The 15046-nt window shown below is 44.4% G+C and overlaps 1 protein-coding gene across 2 annotated transcripts; it reads right to left on the minus strand.

Annotated features, from left to right (window-relative positions):
• Window positions 1-5377: 5377 nt before the first annotated feature.
• RGS4 (regulator of G protein signaling 4) lies at window positions 5378-12059 on the minus strand. 2 transcript variants are annotated; one of them, XM_036922858.2, is made up of 5 exons: window positions 11864-12040; window positions 9040-9144; window positions 8683-8744; window positions 7919-8085; window positions 5378-7342 (listed from the first exon to the last, which is right to left on the minus strand). In XM_036922858.2, the coding sequence occupies exons 1-5, from the start codon at window positions 11905-11907 to the stop codon at window positions 7103-7105; spliced, it is 618 nt and encodes a 205-aa protein (XP_036778753.1). In that variant the 5' UTR covers window positions 11908-12040; the 3' UTR covers window positions 5378-7102. The 2 variants fall into 2 exon arrangements, with proteins under 2 accessions (XP_036778753.1, XP_036778754.1); XM_036922859.2 differs by lacking the exon at window positions 7919-8085 and having other exon boundaries at window positions 7132-7342; window positions 11864-12059.
• Window positions 12060-15046: the final 2987 nt, after the last annotated feature.

Genomic DNA, 15046 nt, shown 5'->3' on the forward strand with positions numbered 1-15046 from the left:
GGGGACCTTATTATCATTCATGAGGATTTCCCAAGTGTCCTTATAAATAGGTATTCTGAGTAACTTGTTCACTTTATATTCACTATTTTCAAGTGCATCTCTCAAAGATTCATGATATAGCCAGGTTTTTGTAACTGTTTACACCAAAGAGTTAATGACTTTTGAGCTTCTAGAACAGCTACATCATTTCAATTCACTGTTAGATTTACTCTACCAAGTTTTTCTCTCTTACTTTCTTTTTTTTTTTTTAACACAGGAAACCATAATTCTGATTTAGAACGCAGTATGGTGGAATGGGAAGAACACTGAATTAGACAACTGAAGACTCTACCCTTTCTTAGCTATCTGAATTTCTCTTTCCTCATCTGAAAAATGGAGATCATAACAGTAATATCTACTGCACAGGAAATTGTGTATGATGTGCTGGGAGCCTCTGCCAGGACTTACTTTTAGTGCTGAGGTCACAGGATGTCCGACTTATTTCTCAGTTATCAGTGTAAAGAGCCATAAGCCAGGGAACAGGATTGGAGACTGCCCCACCTGCCATCTACAATAACTCCATGGACTGAGTCCAGATGCCAGTGGGGGTTGTAGAAATTACGGAGGCCGTTGAGTGAGTTGGCTATGCTGGGGGTGCCAGGACAGCACTGGCCTAGACTTTGGTTTTTGAAATTTCTGGCTATTGCTCCAAAGACAGGACTACCTTGTGTAGGTCAGGGGAGAAGGGTTTGAAGGAAACATGAAGTGTTAGAAGAGACAGAAGCAAGTGATTAAACATTTTACAAGAAATTCCTGTTTAGGAGTAGAGCATACCAAGAAAGGAGTGCAGTATGAGGTTAGCTGAAGAAACTTGCCGAGAAACATTTTTTAAGGAAAGAGTGGTCAATGAATCCACATTTATATTTTTTTGAGTGACTACCAGGTAGGTAGAACTCCAAGTTTATGTGAAACATTAGCAAAAAACCATGGGTTCTGGGGCCACATCACCCTGGAAACAACTCCTAGCTCCTCCGCTATGATCCATGTGATCTGGGGCAAAATATATGCTGTTCTGTGCCTCTGTTTATCATCTATAAAAGGAAGGTGGTAAATTTTAGTGCCTCTGCTTCATAGGATATACATGCTATAAATGTATATGATCTATATATAAACAATAAATGTCAGCATGCTATACTGTGGATATGAATGAGAAAGTGGTTCATATAAAGGAGCATGCTGACTTCACATATACAATTATATGAACTCCATGTAAATTAATCATACATGTACAATAGATACAGGAACATACTGTTTTCACTCGTAACTCCTTTTTAAAATCTTCTTTTCTCTTCCAAGTGTCTCCACCAGCCAGCTATTCCTTCCTCTGGTTATGTCATCCCCAGCCCTCAGCACAAGGCTGGGAGATATTTCTGCATTCTCCAGGAGAGAAGCGACAAGACTGCTGTAGATTCTGAGAGGATGTCACATAAACGCTCAGTACACAATAGGCATTTAAGAAATGGGAAGAACTGGATGGATCACTTCCTGTTTTCATGGGGGAGGGGGTAATGGAAAACCAAAGGTAGACACTGAGTCAAGAAATAGCTGCCTTCTATGTATTAGCTTCATTACTTGGTGCAGGAGTTATAAAATCAAGTGAGATGTGGTTGGTAACTTTGAAAGAATGGCAGTATGGTTCAGGAGACACACTTATAAATCAAGGGTTACAGGACAGTTGTGCTAGTAATAATACAAGCATACCAGAGTGTCAAGGGACCCCACAGAGGAACACTGACATCGTGCCCCAAACTTGGAGAAGGCTTCTCAGCATTTGTAGGTTTTCCACTGAGTTTAAAATGCAGAGTAGGAGTTAGATAGATAAAGAAGAAGGAGAGAAGACTGATGTGGACAATGATAGGCAATTAACAACATGCCTCTTCAGGAACTGCAAATCCTTACTGCTGGATCAAAGGAGGAGTTGTGGAGACGAAGTCAGAAAGCCAGATAGAGTTCAAAATCATGAAGGGTCTTGACTACTAGCCTAGAAAGTTGGGAACATTGCAGATTTTTAAGCAGGAGGGTGAGAGATCCAACGTGTACCTTAGAGCAGACTGGTAGTTATTTGGAGTGAGCTAGAGGTTATCAGACTGGAGGCAGAAAGAGCACAAGCAAGGCCACAGCAATCCACCTGGCCACCTATGATGAGGGTCTGAGTGAAGGGCCTGCCATGGTCATGCCGGTGGAGAGGCAGGAATAGGCTTTGAGAGACTTTACCCTCAGAGGAATTCTGCAGAGCTGACTGACTCCCCGGTGTGTGGGGTGAGCAGGAAGGAACGAAGGATGATCCCATAGTTTCTAGCTTGAGGGACTCCATGTAATTCCAAGATAGGAATTAAAGGAGAAGTTGATCTGGAATTTATAAACTGCCCTAACAGTGGTCCTATCTAAGACCCCAAAGGGAAGAACTATTGGCAATAAGACAAGAATATTAAAAGTACCAAGTCCTACAGAAGAGAAATGAGAATACGAGGGGCAGGCAAGGTGGTGGGAGAAGAAATGAACTGGACTTGTATTTAATATGAACAATTAGAATTTGTTTCCCCTAATTTCTGTAATTTGCTGTTGCTATGGAGGAGACCTCTCAGGAATATACTGTCCTGGGACAAGACAGCTACAGAAAGGCCAGACGGATTGGTGAAATAATCTGGAGCTTTTATAAATAGTACTTTTTTAAAAAATCAAAACTCTTATTTTCCTTTTTTCAGAAGCGATGTCCCTAAGTCAACCCTGAAGAGTCAGTCCCAAGAGGCCACCCGTCCTGATTCCCATGGCCGAACTCACTGTTCCCGGGCACAAGCCGTTGCCTCGCACACGGGCTGTGATTCCCTTTGACCCAGATTCTGTGGTCATCCCTGGCCACTATTAAGTTTTAAGTTCCCTTTGGAAACCCAGCTCTCTCCAGGCATTGTTTACCTCCACTGATGGGCCTAAGAAGAATGGTAGTTCCTGACCCAGCTCTTTCATTATCGCCTTAAATGCAAAATATAAAAAGTATGAGTCCCGAGTAATCTCATTCAATTTTGCCTCTACGCTGTATCACAAAAAGAACGAAAACAAGAATTTCCTTTCTCATGTTCTGTTTCTGTGTGACATCTAGATGTTAGAGAAGCAGAGCAATGCATAACTAAACAACAGGTTAGTGAAGAACAATCAATAATTTAGTGGGTTGTCATGTAATTTAATGGCCTAAGCAAACTCATTTTTTGAAATAGACTCTGAATTAAGTGAATGGAGCCATTAAAGGGCCCCATTGTATACTGTGTTTTTGAGTCTGGCTGGTCACATGAGCCCATTTACCTGACTGGCTTTGCTCTGATGATTTTTTTTGTCTGCAAGTTTGGCTTAGGCTGATGGATAGTGGCTTTTCCCTTGGAGGTAGTTCTTGTTTGTTTGTTCTTTCTTCTTTCCTCTTCTGTCCTCTGTCATCCTTCCAGCATATCATTTCTAAGCTCAAACATCAGAGTGCCTATTAACATGGAGTTCCAGAGCATAGCCTGAGGCATCTTCGATGGTGGAGTTTCCCCAAAGCCAGGTCCTTGTTGCAAACTGCTATAAATATCAGTGAGTCCTCTGATCCTCTGAATCCATGTTCCGGCATCTGCCCCCCACACAATGAATGACAACCATACCCTGTAATAGTTGAGTATAGTTTCTACATTTCTCAGAGCAAGCAATGCTCTACTGCAGTAATAAACAACCTCATAAACAAATGGCTCGATCAGCAGTGATTTATTTCTTATTCACTTTATATCCTGCAGTGAGTCAAGAAGTCCTTCATCTTGTAGCTATGCAGCCTGGAACAAATAATTCCAAAGTTGGCACAGAAAGGGAAGAGAGAGGTGGAGAGGGCACTTGGTGCTGTTCTTGACCAGCTCGATTGGAAAGGGACCCTCTGCCCCTTATCCATGGGCATGTGGATATTCGGTGGGCGCCCCATGTCCGTCCCTGCCATGGCCTCCAGAGGCAGTGCTGCCTCAGTTCAAATCCCAGCTTTGCTACTTGATGGCAGTCTGACCATAGCAAGTTACTTAACCTCTCTGTGCCTCAGTTTTCCCATCTGTAAAGAGGAGCAGATGCCTTGCAGAGGCAATGTCCATCATTAGCATCTATATCCCAGGGTTGGTGTGAGAATTAACTGTGCTGTATATGTAAAGTGCTTAGGACAATATCTGGCACACTATCTGGAAACAACAATAAGTGTTTTTCAAAACATCGTCCTTGATGGCCTTCAGAAAAAGGATCGGCACGTATTTGCTATTTATTTCATTGCCAACCTTTAAGGAGAAAGAAAGAACGGGCAAGGTAAAGAGTGGAGAAAAGAACCCCTCACCTTGCTAAAAGCAGTGACTTTGAATTCTATTTGGACGACAGTGTTACAGACGTGGAGCGACGACTGTCCACTCTCAGTGAGTCTGACACACCCACAGTGTGAGAGGAACGACGGCCTTGTCTGCTTCGAGATGGGGTTGTGAAAGTTTCCTCTAAGTATTTCTGCAGAATTTGGACTCCTTTGTGTATTTTTCACAGGAGTTGGTCCACAGTTTTCATCAGATCCTCAGAAGGATCTGTTCCTCCATGTAGGGAAGGATCACCACCCCTAACATCCTGCAGGCATGACTCTTACAAGGGGAAAGGATGAAATCAGGAAATGGGGGTCTCAGGACATAACAGGCAGAGAGTCCATGGTGCGGGTGTGAACATTCTGGGACCCCTTTTCTGGGGAAGAGGATCTGGGGGGGGGCTTTGGGCAGTTTGATGGGGCCAATCCTATAGCTCCTCCCACCTCCCCTCTTCTCCCACTGCCCCCTCTTCTCTCAATCAGGCTTGCAATGGGGGGGAAGAGCTGCTCTGGAAGATGACCTCCACCCCATGAAACTTATTGCTGGCCCGCAAGTAAACTACCAAATCTATTCAGCAGAAGTCCCTGCTGCCAAGCCTGCCTCAGTGCTGTGATGAGACAGGCAGAGCGGCGGCAGAAACCAAGGCATAGACGATCTTCATTTTCTGCTTTCTTTCCTAGAGTTGGCATGGGCAGATGAAAGACTGCATGTGGGCCACTTTCTGTAATCCCCCTACACTCCACTGTTTCTCTTGACATGTCTCTGGATCATTAATGTGTTTACAAGCAGTTCGCTTTGTATGCAGCATTTATTTACCCTTATGATTAAGATGCATGTGTTTCACTGGGAGCATCAACTTTGAGACCTTTAAAGAACATGATAAAAACAGGCATGCATATGGAAGGAGTATTCTGGCCACGGACCATGAGCAAGTGAGTTCAGCATGTCAAATGGTGATGAAATAAAAGGAAAATACAATTAACACACGGGGAAAAAAATGTATTACATAAAATAATTTACTTCTCATTCAGAATGACCTTCCAGACCTATTTGTGAGACAGCAGGTCATGAGTACAGGCACAATCTGAAAGTCGTGACAGTCATATTAGGGCAAGACCAACCAAATTACATGTCTGGATCCTGGAATCAACCAGAGACAAAATCGTGAAACTGTGTATGACGGAAATGGGTTCCGGTGTGGAACTCTGGGGCCATTGAAATCGAGAAGCCAGAGAGACCCAAAGGGTGCAGTAGAGAAAACCTACATCTCAGATACAATGAGATTTGCAGACTTACACTCTGGTATCTTCATTTTGCCACCCATTCTATTGGCATAAAAGCCAATAGATGATCACACATGGACTTTATACTGGAGAAACTGGTGCAGTGTGCATGTATGCACATGCATACCCTTCAAAGGCAATACTTTTAGAAGAACGAGAAGAAAATTACTTCCTGGCCATTCATTAATAATTCGGGTGATATCCTGCACCTCCATTTATAAAACAACACAATAATAAAAAATCACTGTACAAAACATCATAAATAACATAAATGAGAAATTTTCAAGTATTTTATGTGCCTTGAAAAGTTCCAAACAGTAGTTCTAACAATTGGTATCCTTTTTTGTTGTTGTTTTTTTTCCTTCTTTCCTCTCTCATGAAGTCTCAGAGCCCAGAAAGAAAGGCTTTCAGACTCTGTTAGCCCCCATGTCTGGGATGGCATGAATGAGATTCTACTGTGAAAGGGGGAACTCACAAGGGCTTTTCAGTTTGTGAAAACAGGTTTCTCCCGTACAAAATAGAATCTTTCTCTCGCTGCTGACTTATTAGTGTAGACAGACAGCCCAGAGCCACTCTGGGGAAACAAGCAAGCAACTGCAGTGACTTACAGAGCCTCACCTGATGGCTAGAGTTCTCAGGAAAAAACAGTGAGAAGAGCACCTTGATCAGGAGAGGAAAAAGGGCTGAGGATAAGAATATTAACCTTTACATCCTGTGCCCTTCCTCGGCCAGCATCTTATGGTAGGTAGAGCTAGAAAGTAACTTATGGGCCTTTCCAACTTCCCATAGGTCAGCGTTCCTTTTTAGCCCACGCGGCAGCTGGTTTGATTTGCCCTGGTTGGCTGCAGGATGAAAGACTGGGAATCAGGACATGTATATGCAAGTACGTACACACACTCTAGTTATGAGCACCTGAAGTCTTGCCTATCTACTTTTGCTGAAATATGTATGTATGCATACACACAGAGAGAATATGCATATACTTATGTGTGTGTGTATATGTATATACACACACACACACATAGCAGATCAACCTCATCTAAATGTTCAGAGTTTGGAGAAAGTGCTGGCTAACAGAATACATGTGCATGTCGCCATGAAGTGTACCAACAAGCAACCTGAGGGCAGACCACGGGGAGAAGAGAACGGCCAACAATCTTTGAAAATGCACACCTACAGAACCATTATTTGGAGACTTGCTCACTTGGCACCCTAAAAGAAATCTGGGGAGACTGGAGCGGAATGAGGTCCCGCCCTGATGAACACGCAAACACCAGAACTACATCTACTTTTTACACGGGAGTGGCTCGCACACGGCAGGTGCATAAACACTAAGCTGCGACGTGGATAAAGCACTGGTGCTTACTGCAGGCAGTCTCTGGCCTCGTGGGTTCCGGGCATAGAGTCCTGGCGTTTCCGCGCTCCGCCGCGGGGCGGGAATCAGGCACACTGGGGGACCAGGGAAGGGCAATCTGCAGAACTCCGGGCTCCGTTCTGCTTCTCCGACCCCGAGCTGGAAGGGCCGGCCAGATCAAGATAGAAGCGGGACTTGAGGAAGCGGCGGTATGAATCCTTTTCCATCAGGTGGAAAATCTTCTTCTGGGCCTCATCAAAGCAGGTAATCGTAGGCTCCAGCATGTTCCGGCTTGTCTCTTCCCTGGTGCAAGAATCCAGGTTTACCTGAGGGGCGAAGACCAAGGTTGCACTGAACACATCACCCTGGTGAGGACTGGGGCTGCACCCTTTGTACGGAATAGTACTGTGGACCCCCTATGCCCCAGGAATGAAGGGAGAGATGTTTGACTCCACTCTGGTGCACGTGAGAGGGTATAAAACGTTCATGTAAGTCAGGACGGGCAAGGCAATAGCTTTTGCTCTTCCTCACAAACTGGGGAGACTCATCAGAAAACCCATTAAGGGAGATGATCGAACTCACAGATGAAAAGTACAACACAGGAAATGTAGTCATAGATGAAAACTACAGCAGAGGGAATACAATCAGTAATATTGTAATAACGTTGCTACGTTCACTGTGGTGAGCATTTCATAATGCATATAATTGCTGGATCACTATGTCACATACCCAAAACTAATATTACATGGCATGTCAACTATATTCAATTTTTTAAAAGAGTTTTAATAACCTCGTCTATTGTTACATCTTTTCTTTTAACTCATATGACCTGAAGAGTCACTGACTGCCACTTGTAGGACATCTCCCTGAGATCCAGAGAGTTCTCTGCCACGACAACCTACCTCTTTGGTTGCCTGGACTGAGATGAATTCATTGTAGATCTTTTTGGCCTTGGGACTTAGTTTGGATGGTGATTTGATTTTCTTGTACTCTTCGCAGCTGATCCAGAAGTCAATGTTCTCCTCACTGTACTCAGACTTCAAGAAAGCTTTAAAAGCTGCCAGCCCACCTGCAATAGAAAAGACAGACCCACAGTTGTCAAAACACAGGCTGGCCTACTGGACATTGTATTTCAGACAAAGCTGAGTACTTAAGAGGATAAGGCATGGGTTCAAACAATCCCTTATTTCCCCCTTTTGGTGGGGCGGGGGGTCACTGGAGTCAGGTAACCCTAATCTGTGACTGGGATCCATTGGACCCTTGTTTCACATACTGCTTCTTGCTCGAGGTTTGAAGTCTCTAGCAAGACAGTGTCATTTTTGAAATAGCTATGCAGCCAGCAATTGCCAAAGTGGGTTTGCGAAAGATAAATGGAGGTTGATTTTGCAAGACATCTCAATGCTTGGATTGTTTGTCCTCTGCCCTTTTCCCACGTGGCAGAAGAAATGGTTTTCCACATGGTTTTTGTATGAACTTGCCATTGTTTATCTCAAGCTCTAGGGCATGGTAAAAATCAAAACGCACCGATTCTCCTTAGTCTAGAAGTCAGAAAAAAAATGAATTCTTTCTGCAGCTCCGATTAGATCAAGCCGACTGTGAGATAACTCGTCTACCCAGGAGTGCCCTCACCTTGGGGTGGGGGTAGGAGGAAAGCTGTCAGACTTACATTCATGGCTTATCAGGTTTTCCAGTGATTCAGCCCATTTTTTCACTTCTTCTTGGCTCACCCTAGAAACATTATGGGGAAAAAGAATAATTTGAGTGCCAGGATACATAACTGGGGCAAGAAATGTAACATTCCAAATAAAATGCAGATATTTTATTTTCCAGCCTTATGATGACACCTGTTGTTGATTAAGGCCCTCTGTCCACTAAGCATAGGGAAACCTCAAATGCATGTATCACGTCCATGAAGATGGAGGCCACCTAGATCCAAATCTAGTTACCTAGGGACATAACTTCCTTTTCACCCCATAGAACATCTGTCCCCAGACATTAATTCCCAATGGATCTTTTCGCTTACCTCTGACAAATCACCACTTTGTCCTTCTTGCTGTGGGAAGAACTGTGTTCACAGGAATCAGACTTCTGCAGCAGGAAACCCAGCCGATGTTTCATATCCTTTGCACTGCACAGAAGAGGGGAAAAGAATAATGGTAAAAAAAAAAAAAGGGGGAAAAAGGGATACTCTAATGCTAGAGCTCCGAGTCCAATAGTAGTGAAGGTCAGAGGTGGTTTATTTAGGAAAGCAGAGCTGCGGTTGGCGTGCACGCTCAGGAAAACGAGATTCCATTTCCACTCCTGCCTATGACTTATTTCAAAACCCAGAGGCCAGAGTCAAACCTCAGCCTCCAAGGTCAGTCACTGGAATTCTGGCCCTTCGGTCGGGCTCAGAGGTCTCTCCTCTGTAAACCTGTCATTTTGCCCAATGGAACGCTTTGATACTCTCCGTAGAAATACATTGAAAACTCGTCTGTTCTGTGATTAATTTTTAGGAACTGGAAAGCAAGCAGTGACGGAGAAGCATGGCCCCTGTTGCACGCCACCTTCTGGAGGGTGGCTGCTCTTTGCGTCTGCCTCACTCACGGCTCCTGTAGAAGCAGCAGGGGAAGGTCAAGGCCTGTTCAGTCCAGCCTCGTGTGAGGTGGGTCGCGCGAGTCACATCATGGGATGTACACGGAGGTGTGTGGTTGCAGCAGAGGAGGTGGTCAGCACCAATGGTCAGGCTGAAACCTGAGCTCCGTGAGGCTGCTTCTAGAGAAGTTCCTGCCGCAGCTGCCCCAGCTGTCCTTTCTAATATCTATGCTCTAAAGGGCATTTGAGGCTTCAGAACAACAGGGAGAAGCAAGCTAGAGGCATCACTGAAGCTGGTGACTGTTTAATCAGAGCAGAGCTTCCAGCTTATTTCCACTGTTTAACGGGGAGCAAGGGTACAACGGGGCATGCGACTTCCTGAAACGGAGGACCTTTTAATAAGTTTATAGCTCAACTTTCTTACTCTGTGTTAATTATTCTTTCCCCTGGATCTCTTTTATTACAAAAGCCAAGAAACTGTTTTAAAAGGGAAATGTCATTTTCAAAGAAATGAATGAGTGGACATTCCTACTTAGAGAAACATGAAGCCACAAGGATGAAAAGACATTTTAGGATGGTGCTGATATCGGTGGCTCATCTATGTGCATTTCCCCAGAAACTCTGAATCCCATTATGTTCTTTGTCCCTAAAATAGTGTTTTCTCTCCCTCACAAGACTGCTTTCCCTCCTGCTTCTTGCAACTGGTCAGGGGATGAAAAATCCACCTCACTGAAAGCAAGATATGATCATGAGGCTAAGGTGATGATATAAATATATTGTGATTAGATCAGAAGAGAGACCATCACCTATTTCTTTGTGCCAGATCCAGGTGAGTACTGGTTACTGTCTAATTGCTGCCTGGGTCCATTGGTTGTTGACCAATGCAGTCATTTCATGAACAGGTGTAAGAATGTATGGCTCTGTGCAATGCACTTGTCCTGATAACACAATACAACCATACAAATAAAAAACAAAATGACGTCAGAGGTCATTGGAGTCAGGAAACCTGGATTTGACCTGCACTCTGCCCCCCGTCACTTATGTGCCCTTGAGGGTCAGGGTCCTCCTGGACCCTCAGGCACTAACGCTATGATGAAGGGGTCGGCTTCTGTTCACCAGCAAAGAGAGGGGAGCAGGTCACCTGCTGCCAGCACTCACCTCCCCAGGTTAGTTTCTCAACTCCTTGTGGTGCAATCGTTCACCTGTCCCCCAGAATATTGGCCAGAGCATGACTTCCTCCTGACACGCCTGTATTTTGTAAGGCTAACTTTATATCTGAGTTGACTGCAGCCTGGAGTGACTAACCCCATTCAGTTCAGGGTACTAGCAGTGGAGGTCAGAGGCACTGGGCTACTTCTCTGCCAGACCCTCCTGCCCTGTTTTACAGCATCTACAGAAAAGAACCTCCTAAACTGAAATTTAGGGTGATTTCTATTTGTAAGGAAACAAGAAAGAGAGGGGCAGTACACCTACAGACTGACTTTTTACCTCTAACTGTAAGATTAAATAGTGTAATAGGCACTCATCTGTATTTTTTTTCAGCTGGCTAATATATAAGCATCCTCTGAAAACACATTAAGTACACCTTTTTTAAAAATCCAAAGACATGAATAGTTGCATATCTTTAATTTTTTTTTAATTAGGAGACAATACATTGACAAAATAATATCTTTAGGATGAGATCTTCTACAGACCCTTTACTGATTTGTTACATGCACTAGTTCTCAACTACCACTCACATAAGACATTTCAAGAGCTAAAGGTAGGGGCAGAGGGTTAAGGGACACGTAGCTTTGGAGCTCATATTTTATTGTCACATTTGGATAAAAGAACACAGAGGGTGAAAAATACTGCAGCATCACACAGAGGGCACGGTGCCTTTCTGGTGATGAAGCCAAATCTCACTCTGGGGTACCTTCCCCTCCAAAGGTCTAGTAATATCATCATTCCCCCCATGATGTGCAACACAGACCACTCTGCAGAATTCAAAAATCTCCTATCGCTTCTTAATTGGAACTAGTTTGGCTAGAGGATCAGAACAGCCCTCAAAACCAAGGTCATAGGAAACAACACACAGGTGCCAAAATCTGGGGAGACCACTCCTGGGGTCCCAATTTCCAGCTAGCGCTTGGAGGGAAGCGAAAAAGTTGATGCACTCCTGACCCCATTGATTCTGTTCCAAAGAACTCGGGCAGGAAGCCGGATATGTCAGTAACTGGAAAAGCCCATCCCAAAGGTGAACACGGTTAGTGGCTTAAAAAAAATCATCTTACCTCCTCAAGCAAGAAGCCGGCAGCCCTGCGAGTCCTTTGCACATCTTCCTTAGTGTGGGGTTCGCAAGCGAGGAAAGCAGTGCGGCGGGAGCTGTGGCTTGTGTTTTGAGCACTTCGCCTGCTCTGCGGAGAGATGCAGTCAGAACCCGCGGCGCTTCTCCCGCCTGGGCCTGCAGGGGTCTCTTTATAGCCCGGCCTCCGCCGTCCAGCCAATCAGAACGCAGCTCTGCAGTCCTCGCGCCGCTGGGGGCTCCTGCCCCCTCCAGCCCCCGAAGAGCTGAGCAAGAAAGAACTGACGCATCAACCATGCCAAGGGAACAGGCAGAGAAAATCCTCTCGCACAGGAGGCATGCAGAAAACAAAAATTTGCTCAACGTCTCTACCCGTGTCGGAGGTTTTAAATTTCTACCAAAGTGGTGGGGGGTGGGGGGAAAGGTTGCAATGCTGCAAAACATGGAGTTTATTTATTTTTCTGTAAAAACAATGTCAAGGGAAGTTGCGTCCTGGGGGGGGGGGGGGTGCCAGCAGGAGTTCGTGGGCTTACATCAAGGCTAACTGTCATTGCACTTCCTATTTTTGCATTAGAAATAGCATGTCAGACATGGGCCAAGATCCTCATCCTCACTATTTCCAAAACGGAATTGGCAGGATCACCCTTTCCAGGCAGGCATTTGCAGGAGGTGACTTATTGGTGGTCACATTCACACAGGGCTGTGGGGAGGAGTAGCTAGTTAGCAGACAGTTACATGCTCGACAGCATAAAAAATTCACTAGGGAAAACCTGCCTAGCTACACCTGTAATCAGCCCGACTGTCCAACACTGTAAGAACAGATTTCAGCACAGCCCGGCTGGTCTCTCTTATACATACATGCCTCTTGCAGAAAGTTGCAACATAGCAGCTTGGGGGCCTTAGGAGGGAGTAAACAAACAAATACAAGCACCCTTTCTTATTTGCAAATGGGCTTTTATTATGTCTTATGGAATTCTAGGTTTCCAAGATGTTGTTTCAAAATATTGAGGGAGAGAAAAAGAGAATAAAAATAAGCAATTGCCTCACATATGAATGGAAGGAAGAAATCAGACCCGGACACTTTTCATTCTGAAAGTAGACAGGTTCCTGATCATAGTATATAGTGAGCTGTGTAAGAAGCAGAGGATCAGGAGGCTTAGGCAGAAAAGATGATAAATAGATGGGTTCCAGTGAGATGCAAGGTCCTTGAGAACAGAGAAGACAAAGGGTTAAAGAACAATGCCCCTGCCCCATTCAGGACGCTGGGCATCCCCCACTGCCCCCTGCCCCACTGTCCGCGGTGCGCAGTGCAAGGAGGTGGGAGGGGCCAAAATCACCAGAATATATAATGCACTTAAGTTATAGGAAAAATTTAAATTATATATATAGGAAAAATTCTCTGACCTTTTACCATGAAGAAAGAAAACAACTATATCAGATTAGCTACAGGGCAACTTTTCCTTGAAGTATAATAAAGGATAAATCTATTTCTTTGTGAAGCTGACATCCATCCTTGGAAGGGACTTACAGGCAGTGTAAAATGACAGAGGCCATCAGGCCAAAGACGGTAGACCCAGAGAGATGACTGGTCAGAAATGGCATCGAAGAGGAGAGACAAATTTAAAAGGGAGAGAAATTCACCCGGATGGACCGGGGCCTTCTTTGCCTACCTGGGAACTCAAAAAAGTGATCAGTCAACTCATTCAATTTTAAGAATATGAATGAAGACCCCAAAAGGGCTTTATATGTTGGATCTAGATAAAGGGGAAGTCTGATTTGTCATAAATGGAATATGCCGAATGGGATTCTAGACTAACACCTTCATTTTACCAAAAAGGAAATAGGGAGGGAAAACGACTCATCAGCATCCCAGCTTTTCACTCGCGCAGCTGGTTCCTTGACATTGAGCCATATGGATTTTCTACTAGGCTAGCCTATCACTCAACTGTCTTATCAAATGAGATAGACCACGTACATTTTAATTTTGTGGTTACCCCATTAATCTGTCAAGGCATTTCATAGTCATCCAGTCCTTTAACCGTGCTTTTTTTTTGCTTTCTTAGGGGTTTTAATACTTGAAAGAATGTTTGTGTAAGCTTTTCATAAGTTAACTTATTTTTCACTAGGAAACTTGGTTGTGTTCAGGGAGGCAAGGACTGGAACATCCTGATACTTTGACAATTTTCCACCCTCTTTCTCTGACATACAAAAGCATTAAGCTCTATTATTCTCTGATTTGTCATTCCTGATGATTCTGGTGATGGGGAACAGCATTATTCTCAAAAGATCTATTTTGTATTTATTCATTTATTTAAGATGCATCTTTTGAGCACCTACTCTGTGACAGGTACTATCTGAATAACTCCCTTTAGTGTGGTGAACAAGCAGACAAGTTTGCCACCTGGGGCAGTTTTCATTCCAATGGAAGGAGTCCGAAAATAAGTCACTGTAGATTATGACCCATGCCATGAAGAAAACGGGCAAGGGATGTGATAGAAAGTAACTGTATGGCAAAGGGCTCGTTTAGCCAGGGTGGGCAGGAAAGACATCTTTGAAGAGGTGGTGTCCGAGATGAAATTGATGGGTGAGAAGAAAATGAGCCATGAGAGAAGCCTAGGAAATAGTGCCCCAAATAGAGCTAAAAGCAAGTGAAAATGTAAAGTGGGAAAGAACAAAAGGGGGCCAGCATGGCTAGAGAATGGGAGCAAGGAGAGAACAGCTCATGATGCAGAGGCGGAAAGGCGGAGGCCAGATCCTGCGAGGACTTGCAGGCTGTGACCCAGAGGCTGGGGCTTATCAATGAGCAATGAATAGCCACCAAAGTGACTGAAATGATCTGATCATGCCGGCTATTGTGGGAAAATGGATTGAGAGGAAAGCATGGAAGCAGACAGACCAGTCAGCTGGCCCAGCAGTTTGGACCCTGGCTCGTGAGTTCCTACATTGCAAAATGGATATTTACCTTATAAATATTTATTAGGTACTACGTACTAGATATTCTTCTGACTCTAGTACCTACTTGTAAGTCAGAAATGGACTGTGCTTCTGAGGAGCTCAAACTCTCATGGAGAAGACGTCTAAGTAACTGGAAAACACCAGGTTGAGTGCCAAGATCACAAACATGGGTATGCAAAACTTGAGGAAAACACAGAGGATACAGAATAAATGCAAC

This window comes from Manis pentadactyla, chromosome 19 (genome assembly GCF_030020395.1).
Source record: "Manis pentadactyla isolate mManPen7 chromosome 19, mManPen7.hap1, whole genome shotgun sequence".
NCBI classification, from domain to species: domain Eukaryota; kingdom Metazoa; phylum Chordata; class Mammalia; order Pholidota; family Manidae; genus Manis; species Manis pentadactyla.

Excerpts from the sequence above, each read along its gene's own strand:
- RGS4 (XM_036922858.2), bottom strand. The coding sequence starts at position 11,907 with ATGTGCAAAGGACTCGCAGGGCTGCCGGCTTCTTGCTTGAGGAG. Across the intron at positions 8,745-9,039 it reads AAAGTGGTGATTTGTCAGAG|GGTGAGCCAAGAAGAAGTGA; the intron begins GTAAGCGAAAAG and ends TAATGTTTCTAG. Across the intron at positions 7,343-7,918 it reads CAGTCCAGGCAACCAAAGAG|GTAAACCTGGATTCTTGCAC; the intron begins GTAGGTTGTCGT and ends TTCGCCCCTCAG.